The 13,314-nt window shown below is 42.0% G+C and overlaps 1 protein-coding gene across 1 annotated transcript in view; it reads right to left on the reverse strand.

Annotated features, from left to right (window-relative positions):
- Positions 1 to 13,314, reverse strand: part of LOC115237605 (pituitary homeobox homolog Ptx1) — a 31,741-nt gene that overhangs the window by 2,049 nt on the left and 16,378 nt on the right. The window contains exons 3-4 of the mRNA XM_029810767.1: positions 12,787 to 13,043; positions 8 to 687 (exon numbers count right to left, since the gene is read on the reverse strand). Coding sequence (XP_029666627.1) covers positions 8 to 687; positions 12,787 to 13,043 — 937 coding nt within the window. The remainder of the gene's footprint in view (positions 1 to 7; positions 688 to 12,786; positions 13,044 to 13,314) is intronic.

Raw genomic sequence — 13,314 nt, forward strand, 5'->3', positions numbered from 1 at the left:
CGACGCTCTCGAGCTGACGGGACTTATGCTACCGGCCGTGGTACCACCGGTGGTACCACCCGCACCGAAAGAACCGCCACCGCCGCCACCGTAACCGCTGCTGTGCTGTTTCGCTTTCATACGCAACGAGGCGATGCTGCTCGATGTCATCACGGTGCAGGACTCGGGCGACCGATGATGCGGCGTGTAAACCGGAGGTCCATACGGATGATGCGGCGCAGCCGGTGCTGCATAAGGACACGCGGCCCCGGATGCGGCAACCGGCGAACTCGCGACGCCCAGACCGGAACCCATGCCCGGTAACATGGACGTGGCCGCTTGGCCAACTGACACTGACATGCCGCCCACGTGGCTGCCCGCAACCGATGTCGCTGCGGCGTTGAAGGGATTCACCGGACTGACCTGCGCGTGATGATGATGGTGCGATGCCGTAGGCACTACCGAGCCTAAAGTATTCATCCAGGGAAAACTCTTCCCACTTAGCGGCGATGGTACTTTGGCCGCCCAGTTGTTGTATGTACTATACGAACTGTAGAGAGTATCCGGATCCGGGAATGGTTGGGCGATGAAGCCGTTCAAGCTGGCCGTGCTGAAGCCAGATTTGAAATCCGCCGCGGCTTGCGCGGCGGCGTTCATCGCGTTACGCTCCTTCTTCCGCCATTTCGCTCGCCGGTTCTTGAACCAAACCTAGAAGCAGAAAAACATAGCGCCGCGAAATTTATTAACTATAATATGCAATATTATTTGAGAAATTTGACAGATGATCAGTTCGGTGAATCTTTACTTTGAATTCAATCATATGATACATAAACAGCATTTTTCTTAAATATTCTGCGGTTTATTTTTTTATCATCAGATAAATATTATTTTTCGTTCATCAGATTTCGCTGCTAATGTTATATAGCTCGTACATCGAGCATGAACAACAGAGAAGAAGGAAAGGCGCAATAACCCGTAGAGTTTCTTGCCAGAGATTTCGCGAGCGCTCGCATGCCACGGGTTATTAGTCACGAACGCAACGAAGAAAGCAACGGGCGGCGGTTCCGCTCCGTAGTAGACGGTAGGCGAGTCCCGAGACAAATAGCAAGAAAACCCCGGCAAACTCCTCCATCCTGAAATATGACGGCGTTAATTCAAGGCGGCCCTTCTCTCCCGCGCTCGATACTATGGGCAAACTTCGTCAGCCGTTTCCACCCTCTTCCCATCCCTTCGTTCGCCCTTCAACCTCAAACCCTCGGGGTCCTCCGACTATGTCGTCTCTCTTTCTCGCCGTTCGTCCCAGCTCGCCCCCAACAATTATACGGGTGGTTGCGCTCAGATACATGTCGCTCTCGCGTAACTGTAAGGCAAGGGACGGGAAAATACGACGTACGAAGGGTCGTGGCGTAAGTATTCGATGAAGGGAGGGTCGGATAGCAGGCAGGAAGGAAGGTAGGAAGGAAGGAAGAAACGAAGGATGGTACTGAGGATGAAGCAATGCTGAAGAAGGTCGGGAGAATACTCCGTAAGATGGATGGCCCTACGATCACACCGTGGAAACGCTAAGAGGCGCGACGCCGGGTCATTGAAAGTGGGGGCGAAAGACTAGCTAATGAAGAATAATGTCCTTTCCTCTCTCGACGATTATTCCCGGAACGTCGTGTAACAGCTTGAATTTGTTAGTAGTCTCGATTGTGTAACTGGATGGAATAATTTTACGAAATGTGGGTAGAGATGCATCAAAAATTCATTGAGATTTTAATGTAAAATCTCGCTCGTTGATTTATGCTCACTCTAGTTTTTATATTGCCTTTTTTTTTCATTGAGAAGCAGGGTATTTTATTTTTATTATAATTTTTCTACAATATTGTATTTTTTTCTGTATCGTTAATATGATATTAACGAGCGATATCAGTTATTGCAATATATCGTAAATTTATTATTGTATTACTTTTGTACTACATGTGAAATCTTTATTTTTGATCTGAACTGGCAAAAGGTTTATACGTATAGGCGTGTATCTTTTTTCGCGTCGATAAGCCGCACGAGGAACATCATTGAATTTTACGAAGCGGCCCCGGTAGCCGCGAGACGCCATGGGCGACGACGGTAAGCCAGGAGGGAGTAAACTCGATAGGACAGAATGGTACGGCGGGCGAAAGATGCCGCGACTCGAGAATCAATAAACTCTCTCGCGCAAAGGCGCACCCGTGTACACACAAGAGAGAGGTGCCGCGCCCATAAAGTTTAACAGCGCCGCGGAATCTCGACTAACACCACGTGGAACCGTCAGGAGAATCGTAATGCCTCTGATTCATAAGGTCGTAAATTTGACGAATGTATCCTCGAATCCTGAGTAGAGACTATCGTTTGACCGACTAGATTTCAGCTATTGACCGAATGATCTTTCTGAATCGTGAGAAAAATCGTCCTCGCGACGTAAATATCAACGGCGCGTATCACGTTCTCCGACAATAAATTACGATACAATTAAAATCAATATATTCTATTAATCTCATTAATAGTTTCAATCCAATTTGATGAATATCCGTACAGTAAACTGATGCAACGTGCATTGATATATAAAATCTGTTTACCACGTTTTCTCGTAAAACTGCACGCTTATCGTAATTGTGTAATTTTTATTAATATGCTAAAAAAGTGACATGATTATAAAATATCTATCTGTCATAAAATTCTGCATTATTTTTGGCGATTAATCGAAATCACGGAGGCAGCGCATCCGACTGATTTCTCCGACAGCGTCGAAAAATGTCAAAGCACGGTGGTCCGGTATAGAGACACGATAAATCGAATCCACTGTTTCCCGCCTGGCAACCGGCTCGGAGAACAATGGCCCCGTCACGTCATTCGGGCAATAAAACCTCATCAAATCACGACCCCTCGCCACCGTGTAAGCCTCTAGCTCGCTCCCGCTCGCGCGCGCGCGCGCACGCTCGGCTCAATCTACGAAAGCTTATATAAATGTAATGAGACCGTAACGGGGGGTGCCTCATCAATCACACCCCCCTACGGCCCCCTTCCTATCCCGTTCCATCGGCGGCATCGCTCTTCTCCTACGGTCGTCTTCCGCGCCGCACATACGTCTACGTGTTACATAGACACCCTTGAACACCGGCACCGGCCCGTCCGCGGTAATCCCGTGACTTAACATCGGGCTCCGGGCTCTCCGAGTAACCGCGATTTGTTCCATTGCGCTCAGAAGTTGCGCGCCACGCCGCGCCGTTAGTTCCTCGGTCAAGAGAGAGTCTTATAGCCGGAGCCTTACTTGGAGCCCAGCTCTCAAGTAAGGTCTATTTAAACGGAACGGTTTTCGAAGGATATCCTATCGAACCGGTGCATTATTTTATGGCGTTTTTATTTATACTTTGTTTATACGTAACGCTATTTATCAGCTATTAACCATATATTAGCGAAGCAAAATATAATTAAGGTTGAAAAATGCTTATTATTTTATTAAACATATGCTATTTATGCCGATAAAATTGACTTCAAATTTGTATCTATCGTCTAACAATAGAAGCTTGTAGTTTTAAAAAATGAGGTGCATTTTATACATTAACACACATTGCTTTAATTTCATATCCTACAGCGCATCACTATATTTATTGAAATCCAAGACGAAATGAATATTATATTTATTATTTTTTTATATTACGAATTGCTTTTCGACGATTTAGAGTTCTGTAAAATATGTATTCCTTTTCGAATAAACCAGTAATCGATTAAGCCCGGTACAGACTTCCTTTTACATCGCGTAGATTTGATATAACAAAAATTTAATATAACGAATGAATCCATCAAAAGCCATCAAGCATTTCGTATGAAAAAGCTGACGCTGCGATTTATTTCGGTAAACCAACTTATATTTTAGAGCGAAGGTTACGATGAATATCGGTTGTCGCATAAACAAATTATATACATTGATAAATCTTATCGATAATTAATTATTATTATTACAAATGCAAACTATAGTAAGATTCTGAAAATGATACATTTCATAGAAAAGTTTCTTTCATTCACTCTATATTGATAGGGATGCAAATTAAAAAAATTTGAAAGTACCTTTGCGACATGTAAACATATAAAATATAAATATCTCAAACGTCGCGTAGTTTCTTTACGTTTTTGCGCGTCTAGATTAACGATCTCGCCCATTCCGTGCGAAATTCGCGTGAGTTCGTGCGAGCTCGCGTCGCTCGCAAGATGAAGGGAGAAGAAGGAGAGAGAAGAGCCGAAGGACGAGCCCAAAGGAGGAAGCCGCGGGTGGCTGTAGAAGGGAGAGCAACCTGACATTCGTAGGGTGGAGATGGTGATGGTGGTCGCATCGGAGGGGAAACCCGAGAGGGAGTCTGAGGGAAGGTTAGTCGTGGGTGTAGGAGAAACAGGGAGACAGAAAGCGAGGGAGAAAGGGAGAAAGAGAGATGAGCATGGGACGAGGAAACGGAAGTGGAGGTGGAGGAGGATAATATTGATCCCCTCGTAGCCCCGCCCCTCCTCGCCCAGCCGACGCCATCATTATATTATCCACCATCCCTCCGTCTCCGTTTCCCGACGTATGCGCACCTACGACCTCTCGAAACTCGCGAAACTGTCCTGGCGCGCATGTTGTTCTATGTTCTCGAAGAGGGACCTTTCGAAAAAGGGGAAATATATGAAGGCTATCCTTACGTACGTCTCTTATATCTCGGCCGATCCTCTTCGTCTCCGCCACTTTCTTAACTTTCCTCCGCTATCTTTTCCTTTTGCTACTCCTACGTCTTTTCGCGTCGAAGAGAAAGGAACAGAAAGCTGGCTCGAAGAAGAGCGTTGCCGTGGCCACGGAGGATTTCAGTAGATTTCCCGAAAATCTTGCGAGGACCACAACGTGCGTGCGAGAAAGAGAGAGAGAGAGAGAAACGCCACTTCATTAAAAATAAATTCCGTAAAGGAGCCGACGGATATCCGGGGGCTTCGCGAGGATTTGACGTTCGCAGACTCGCTTCTTCATTCTCTCTCTCGCTCTACCTTTCTATCTCGCCCCTTAGTTTCGCGCTCGTTGTTCTTTTCTCTCTACATACGCTCGCCTATCCATAATTCGGTGCACTTCTCTCGTTTGTCTCGTGAACGTTTCTTCAATGTTCTTCATTTTCTTTCTTTTATTTTTATTGTACCGTGAGCTAGTTGTGTACTTTAACTTTTTCTGTGTTCCAGTAGAGTATTTTATTCCATAGGAATTTTTTCGGATTTTCACGTTATTACTGTCACAATAGACAATAATCGGACATTTTAGTCTTATAGATAATTAGACCTAAGTATTTCTAAAGAAATTTATAGTTGGATGAAAAATACATATTGGAAAATTTAGAATATACATTGAAAAATTGATTAATAAAAATTTCTTTTATCATCATAAATCACAATATAAAATTCAGAAATAGGTATTATAAGATTTTAAATGTTTAACACGTGTCAATATCATTACGTAAATCCTCGTTCCTTTACCTTCTGTTTTTCAAAGTTTAATAATTCGTATATGTCATATCTCATGCCATCGACATTATATTCGATACGCATTATTAGCATTATTATCTCCATCCAAACAGCTTTTATTCCGTCACTTTACTTGCTGTCATTACGCTGTTTCGCATTACAAAAAATCATAATTATCATCGCGAAAAATGCAAACAATTGTCGAGCAGACAGACGCGACGACATCGGTAGCTCCGCGTCAAAAGCACGACGTGGCGGCGGCGAGACGCCACTTCGTTAAAAGTAAATTCTGTGAAGTATACCGCCGGATATCCGGGGCTTCGCGGGGATTTGACGGTGGCGCGAAGGTGGAAACCTTTTGTCTGTCGGGAATAAGCGGTTCGCCACTTGTAACTTTGAACTACTCCTACATCTCTTTGCGAAAGCTCTCGCGACATCGTCCGCGATTTATAACAACATCCGCTTTTCCGCACGCGTGTGTTCCGTCATTTTGGAGCTGTAAGAAGGGTTCGTCGCGCGACTCATATCCGTCGATATTCTCGAGCATCCCCGCCATTTGTTCACGAACGATTAATCTCATTCATAGTTGCGCGAAACAACATCCCGGTAATTTTTAAATATTCCATTTCGCGGGGAAAATAAATATAAAGAGAGAAGGCAGCTGCTCGCTTATGGCAAGCTCGCTTACCACGACCATCATGGCCGCCAGGATGAATTCTCTTTCCTTTCCTCTCTCTTCTCGTCTTTTCTCTCGTTTCCTCCCTACAATATCTCTTTCTCTCTTTTTCCAACTCAGCTCTGACCCTCCTTTTTTCCTCTCGCTGTGAACAGTTCTTTCTTTCTCTTTCTTTTTACCGCTTCTACGTGTACTACCCACATACGTGCGCGTTCGCTTCCTCGCACACGAAATAGACTCTTCGTCTTCTGGTCGTTTCTCCCTCTCTCTGTCTCTCTTCATACTTCCTCCCTTACCCTTCACACTTGGTTGCAAGTCTCAGGTTCCAACAGTAGCGTCTCCATAAATCTCGCTATAACGTCGAGATGGATCAGCGAGAATGGCCACGTCCGACATAGGGGAAACGGGACACTGCTGCGTTTGTATCGTTGCATACATTGCCGTGCATACGTTGCCGTAGTATGTGTATGTTCGAGGATAGGATAGGATGCGGTAGGATAGGTACGGATGCGGCTTAGGTCGATGAACACGCAATGGGCGAACCATCGGCCATCGGGAGTGGATACGAAGAAAATTCGTCACGTCTATGACAATGCCGAATCCCACTTACGCGTATATATCAACAACTTGGTATAAGAATGATCAGATGTTCCGCAATTTAAAGAGAAAGAAAATATATATGCTTGGATATAGAATGTATTCCTTTTTTTTTATATTTTCTAAGACAATATTAGCGTTTCTACTTTCCATTTGTACGATATTTAGAATATCGATGTTATAAATAGGAAATTATCAAGAAGTATAATAAAAATAAACAAAATTTTTATAAACATGAGATCTCTCTCTTCCTCTTCTCTCTCGAGAAGAAGAGGATCTGTAAGGATTGAGAATTTAAACTTCAAAGTTGAGAGCTTAAAGTTGAGAAATTATGTAGAGAACCACGTCCGATCTTGTGCGATTTAAACAATTTGTGTCTCATATTTGTGTTTTATTGTGCATCTTACAGTATTCGTGCAAATCGGAAGAATACGGCCGACGGAAATCGTTCGTATTAGAGCATTGCGGAGGGCGGCGCTGAACGATACAAACGGCGTACGAGCCGGCGCGCAGGACGCGGAATGGGAAGCTGGGCTTTCTCTGTATCTGTTTCTCTCTCTCTCTCTCTCTCTCTCTCTTTCTCGCACATGGTGAGTAGTTTTATGGATTTTTTTTATCGTTGTGCTGGTGGACCGTAACAGCTGCAGCCGGTGGGATTCGGATATTCAATGTCGGCGTACCTGTATGGATATTAAATTAACACCCGTAAGCCGCGAGTATTAACAACTTTGCAAAAGATTATACGAGATTATGAGCTCAAGCGGAACACGTGATTTTTAATGCCGCCGTCCTGCTAGCTCTCTCTCTCGCGAGCCTTCTTCATTTCTTTGTAATTTATAAATAGTTACGGCTCATTGTCCGCGTTCACCGCCGCGATTCGTTTCCAGTTAAATACACTTTTTTCCGTTCCTTCTTTTTTTTATTTTTTTTTTATTCATTTAACTGCATCGGATTCCGTCAGGCAGCGATTCTTCCGCGATATCGATGCAAGAGTGTTTGTGTAAATTTATCGTAAAGAGTTTTAGTATTTATAGAATCATGTAGCTTATTTTTCCTTACTTTTCTTTATTTATTCGATTAAACGAGACTTGTTGCACACAAATATTAGAATAGATGCATCAGTAAATGACAATTTGAAAAATATTGTTACATAATTCAATTTTTTCATGGATATTATTTGCAAATAATACTTTCTTTATATTATTATCTTATTTTCTTTTATATACACACACACTTGCCTTTTATATACAATATTAATTAAAATTCAATTTATTCGAATTCCGTTATACATATATATATATAAAATGTGTGTGCAAAAATAAATTATTTAAAATATACTTTTTAAATTGTGTGTGCACAGATTAAATCAATATATTATTTTATATCAGCACACTCGTAAAAAGCACACCGCGTTTTATTCATTGGGGCATCTATCCTATACTTTTTAAATGAATTTATTTCCTTGTCCGTTTGTATCTCGCTGCAGCAGTTGTGAACAACCATGCGTACAATGATTTTATTTTGCGACATACATCGTTTCGGACACGATCGAGCGGAACTTCTGCGAATCAAGATCACTGACTGTTAAAACCTCGAAAACATTTTTTATCGTGATAAACAATCAGTCCCGGAAGAATGATTAATCAATTTTGAGAGATTATCCGAGAATCTATATAATATTTCTGACTTTGATCACGGTCGAGCGAGATATAAATACTGAGACATCAAGCACGTATAATATAACGAGGAAAAATTGATAAATTTGAGATTTTTTAAATATTGTTTTGGTTAGTAAAATGTTCATATATTAAATAATAAAATATGCAATTAATCGTTATTATTGATAGCATTATCTTCCAAATTTGTCTATAATTAACATGAAGATGTTTTAATATTTTACAATGTTCGAGAATGATAGTACTAAATCTTCAAAACTTTGAAAGAGAGCTCCAACGCGCTTTACAATGGAATTGCACACAACGCATTGCACACAACGATCTGTATCAAAAATACAATACCCGATAGAAGATTAACTGCCGCCGATTCGAATCCTGACTCGCCTGTAGAGTACGCGCGCTCTTTGCCATTTTTCATCTCGTTCAACGTGATATTAACTTGAAAACGGCCGCTCTCGGACATTACCGTAAAGCCGATCATATCTCCGTTTCGACCCGCTCTAAAGCCGAAGCCAGGGCAAAAGGGAGCCTTTTGCGGGATAAAAACTTATGATGCCTAAAGTTGAATTGAATTTGAGATCACACTGTATCAATTTATTATATATATATATAAACATGTTTACCATCTATTGAATAAATACTAAATATTTAAGTAGCCCCTTCGTATATATGATATATTTATATTCAATATAATTTTTTTACGTCGGGTTTAACGCTAATTATAATTAGCTCCGCATTAAATCTCACTCTGTTCTGAGTTTTATATGTCTAATATCAAGACTTTAAGAATAAGCGCGTACTCCCTCTAACAATAAATATAAAATTTATGAGGTTCCTCTTAAATATGAAATCATATCTAAAGTAATTTATCTCTCCTTACATCTATTATATCTTACAAATCTAAATTTATTATTATTGCTCTCGACTCTTGATATAAATGATTCGAGATTCTCTTTCTCTCTCTGACAAGGAATATTGTCTTCTTTGCCAAACACATTTAGTTGCGTTTATTAATTTTATTGACTACCCTGTGCATTGGCCATTTGAATACACGAGATTTGTTCACTTGTTATATGAAAAAGCTATTATAATAAGATCGCTCATTATAAGTGCATTGTCATTACCATTTATTCATTATATCAGTCCAAGCGCTAATCGCGTTCATTATACGATCTCTATCTTTACTACACAGATATTTTATATAGATTATTGTTACGATACGCTCATTATATCACTATTATTTTTTCCTCGCTAATCGTCGCTTCGTTCCGAAAGCCCAAGACAGCCTGTGTGGCTCGCTTTTCGGGTTCACCAGAACTTACGAGCTCGCGATCCAAACAGTCAGGTACAGCCAGTGACCGCTACGGGTTCGATGTTAAACCCGCGTAACCGTGCGAGCGCGCGCGGAGAGGCGAGAGTATGCGAGAGATACGTCGCGATGCAAATCGGTCCGCGCGACGCAAAGAGGGACGAGAGATACGCGATGCGATACGTTGCATCGGATGCAGCGGAGTTTATGCGTCGGCGGAATGCAGCCGGGCGTAAGCGCGCGCGGCGCGGCGCGGCCAAAGGTAATAATTGATATATAGCGATAGCATTGGCCGCTGACAGCCGCTAACCCGGCCGAATACGGATGACACTCGGTAATCCTCACTCTCATACCGGTTAGTGTCCACCTATATTCCGCGGCGTCCCATTTCCCATTCCCATAGCGTGTAAGCTCGATTCCTCTTCCTCCTCCTCCTCTTCTCCCTCTCTCTATCTCTCTCTCTCTCTCTATTCGCGCAACCCCCTGGACCAGTCCGTGGTACACAGACACTGAATATGTGTCGGTCGCGCCGCAATCAGGGAGAGGTGGATGATTGCGCGAGAGAGAAAGAGAGAGACAGAATGGAAATTGGACAGAGATGCGAAGAGAGAGAGAGAGAGAAAGAGAGGAGACCTAGGGAATAGAGAAAGAAGGAGAGAACAGCACTATCACTGGAAACTGGAGCGCAAAGCGACTCTCTCGTGCACCAGCCAGAGCGCCGGCACGAGGTGTGTGGTGCAACCATACTAATCCGCCGATGGATTTATGGTCTTAATCACCGGCGGATTATCTCGGACAGCCGCGCTCTGCTGCCACCGACCGAAACATACGCCTGCCTCTTTGCAGATAACTGTACCCAGCTTCGCGCGCGCTCGATCTCTCTTTCTCGTTCTTCTCTCTCTCTCTCTCTCTCTCTCTCTCTCTCTCTCAATTTCACCTCCCGCGTCCTGTTTCTCTCGTCGACTCTTCGGTATCTCTTCTTCCATTCTTTTCTCCAATATGACGTTTCCGGACCTTTAATCCAGTATCAGGGATTTCTATGACGTTACGCTAGGCTGTGAAAATAAGTCCGAGAACCAAGAGAAGAGACGACGCAATCGCACGTCTCTAGTTTTCTTCAATGAGATCATTCGCCTTAAAAAGTATCACGTAATAATTCAGATTGCGACATAAAGCAAAGTCATAAAATTAAGATAGAAAATTCCGAAACTTATTTCCTACCGAGTTAATGATCTAAATTTCCTAAAACATTGTTATTCTGCTTGCGCAGAGCGCAATAATATTTCGTTAAAAATTTATAAAAGATATTCTACTTCTTATGAAACGGAAGCCTCTTACAATGAAATTTGCATGCAAGCATGAATTCTTTTATGAAGTGTTCGGGTTCTATTATAACTCCCATATAACAACAAAGATTAAACTCCAAACTAACGGCGATCGTATAGAAGATCGCGTCCTTTGCACTTGAAGTAAAATGCGCGCGAAGAGAGGTTTAAAATGAGGAATGTCTCTCCATAACGGCGATACAGTTTGCGAACGAGCAACGGCACAGTCGACAGGACACCGCGACGGTCGGGGATCTGCAGCGTTTTGGTACATGGCGTATAGCACCGTGGCGGGAACACCGTACCACGCTGTGTGTGGTTCTATAAATCCACCGGGGCTTACTGGCGCAAAGCTTCCCCTGCGGCCTGCGCGCGGCACCTCTCACCTCTTTGTGTCCATCTCCCGTCACCTCCTCCCCCTCCCCCCTTTCCTTTGTACCCCGTGTCCACGCACACTTCGTCCTCGCTTTGCCGTCTCGCGGATGCCGACCATTCGCCGGAGCGTCTCGGCGAAACGCAAGCAGGCCGCCGGGATTTCAAGGGGCTCTGTTCCAGCCGCTCGCTTGATCCGCTTCGAAGTCTCTCGGACTTGGACCGCGCGCGATCCGTCGTTTGTTCGCGAATCAAGTCGCGAAGAACGCGAGACGGCGGGAGGATTTATAAAGCGCTTTCGGATTTGCGAACTTTCTAACGGTTTAGTTTCTTCGACGTGAGCCGCCACTTCGTCGTGGGGAGAGAGAGGCGTCTTTCTTTAGCAACTTCGGAAGTACTCTTTCGAAGAAACATTATTACCGCATGTTTCGGATCATTACGATGACATATGATAGTTTTGAATCAGCATTTATATATACGAGACTTGGCTGTAAATTTCTAAAACTTGAAAAATTCTTAGCTTAGTTAAGAACAGACTTTGTTACGGATAGTTATCCTTTTTTAGTAACATTACATATGTAAAATAATAATTTATGCTAATAATGACATTAATTTATGCTAAAGATTTTTCTGGCTCCTAATTTAATCATATTTTTTTTTAATATAAATTTATGTAGAATAATCGAATAAAAACTGTGCGTTAAGAAAAATTATTATTACGAATAGAAGCTTTAATTAATTATCTAATAATGTTTAATAATCCGTTTAGAACTTTATCATCTTCTTGTAGAATTCATTTGTAAAGTTCACGAATGTAAGACGCAAAGATATTATCTGCATTCGGCAGATTGTTGCCTTTGTAATCGATACTTCGACGCTTCAATGCAACCATTGTATGCGTCTGTTACTGCTTTATTTGTTACAAACTCAAATTTTTGGATATCCTTTCCATATAACTGTTACACTTCTAGTTTCCCCGATTCCTAAGAAGACAATTCTCAAAATAGCTAATGTTGTTTCAAAAAGTGAATACCCGACATGAATGTTCATTCGAGTTAACATCGATCTGCTAAACAAATTATTAAAACAAATTAAAGTCAAATGTAAAAATCTATTAATTTTTATTATAACTTAGAAAAAAATATGTACCCCTCTTGTTATTATTTTATGAGTAAAAAAACTTATTTTTAAAAAATATTCGAACAAGTTCTTAAATAAATCTAATCTGAGGCAAATCTGTTTAATCCCTATTTGAATCGTCTTTTTCTACGAAAAGTTATCTCGGATAATTAAAATATTTGTAATGATTCTAGCGAAATGAAATTTAAGCTTTTTAATATAAATCATAATAAATCTTACCCTGACGCGAGCTTCCGTAAGGTTCGTACAGCAAGCTATTTCCTCCCTAGTTGACATATCCGGATATCGATTCCTCATAAATGTCATTTCCAAATTCTGTAGCTGATGCTGCGTAAAATGCGTTCTCTGTCGTCTTTGTCGTTTGTTCTTCTTACCGTCCTTGTCATCGGTATCGTTGACTCCGACCACTCCTCCGGGAGAAACGACACCGCCACCAGCACCCAATTCGTGTTTCACTTCTGGTGGTGATCGTACACCTGGAAAGTGTTAAGGTATCATATCCTCGATAAAACCGTTAATAGTATTTCGAATATAAGACCGATCGTAACTTAAGATTTCTCTTGAAGAATGATTAATGATTCCGCGGAAATAATATATAATAAAAAATACTATACAGGATGGTCCTCGTAACGGTCGCCACGATTTTTAAGGCACTTACAATAATCTGACATAAAAAAGTCATAAACAGAAATTTATCAGTTTCTAACCGGCAACAAATTGCAATAATAAAAATTGACCAAACAATTT

Source organism: Formica exsecta, unplaced genomic scaffold, assembly GCF_003651465.1.
Source record: "Formica exsecta isolate Colony F162 unplaced genomic scaffold, ASM365146v1 scaffold30, whole genome shotgun sequence".
NCBI lineage: Eukaryota > Metazoa > Arthropoda > Insecta > Hymenoptera > Formicidae > Formica > Formica exsecta.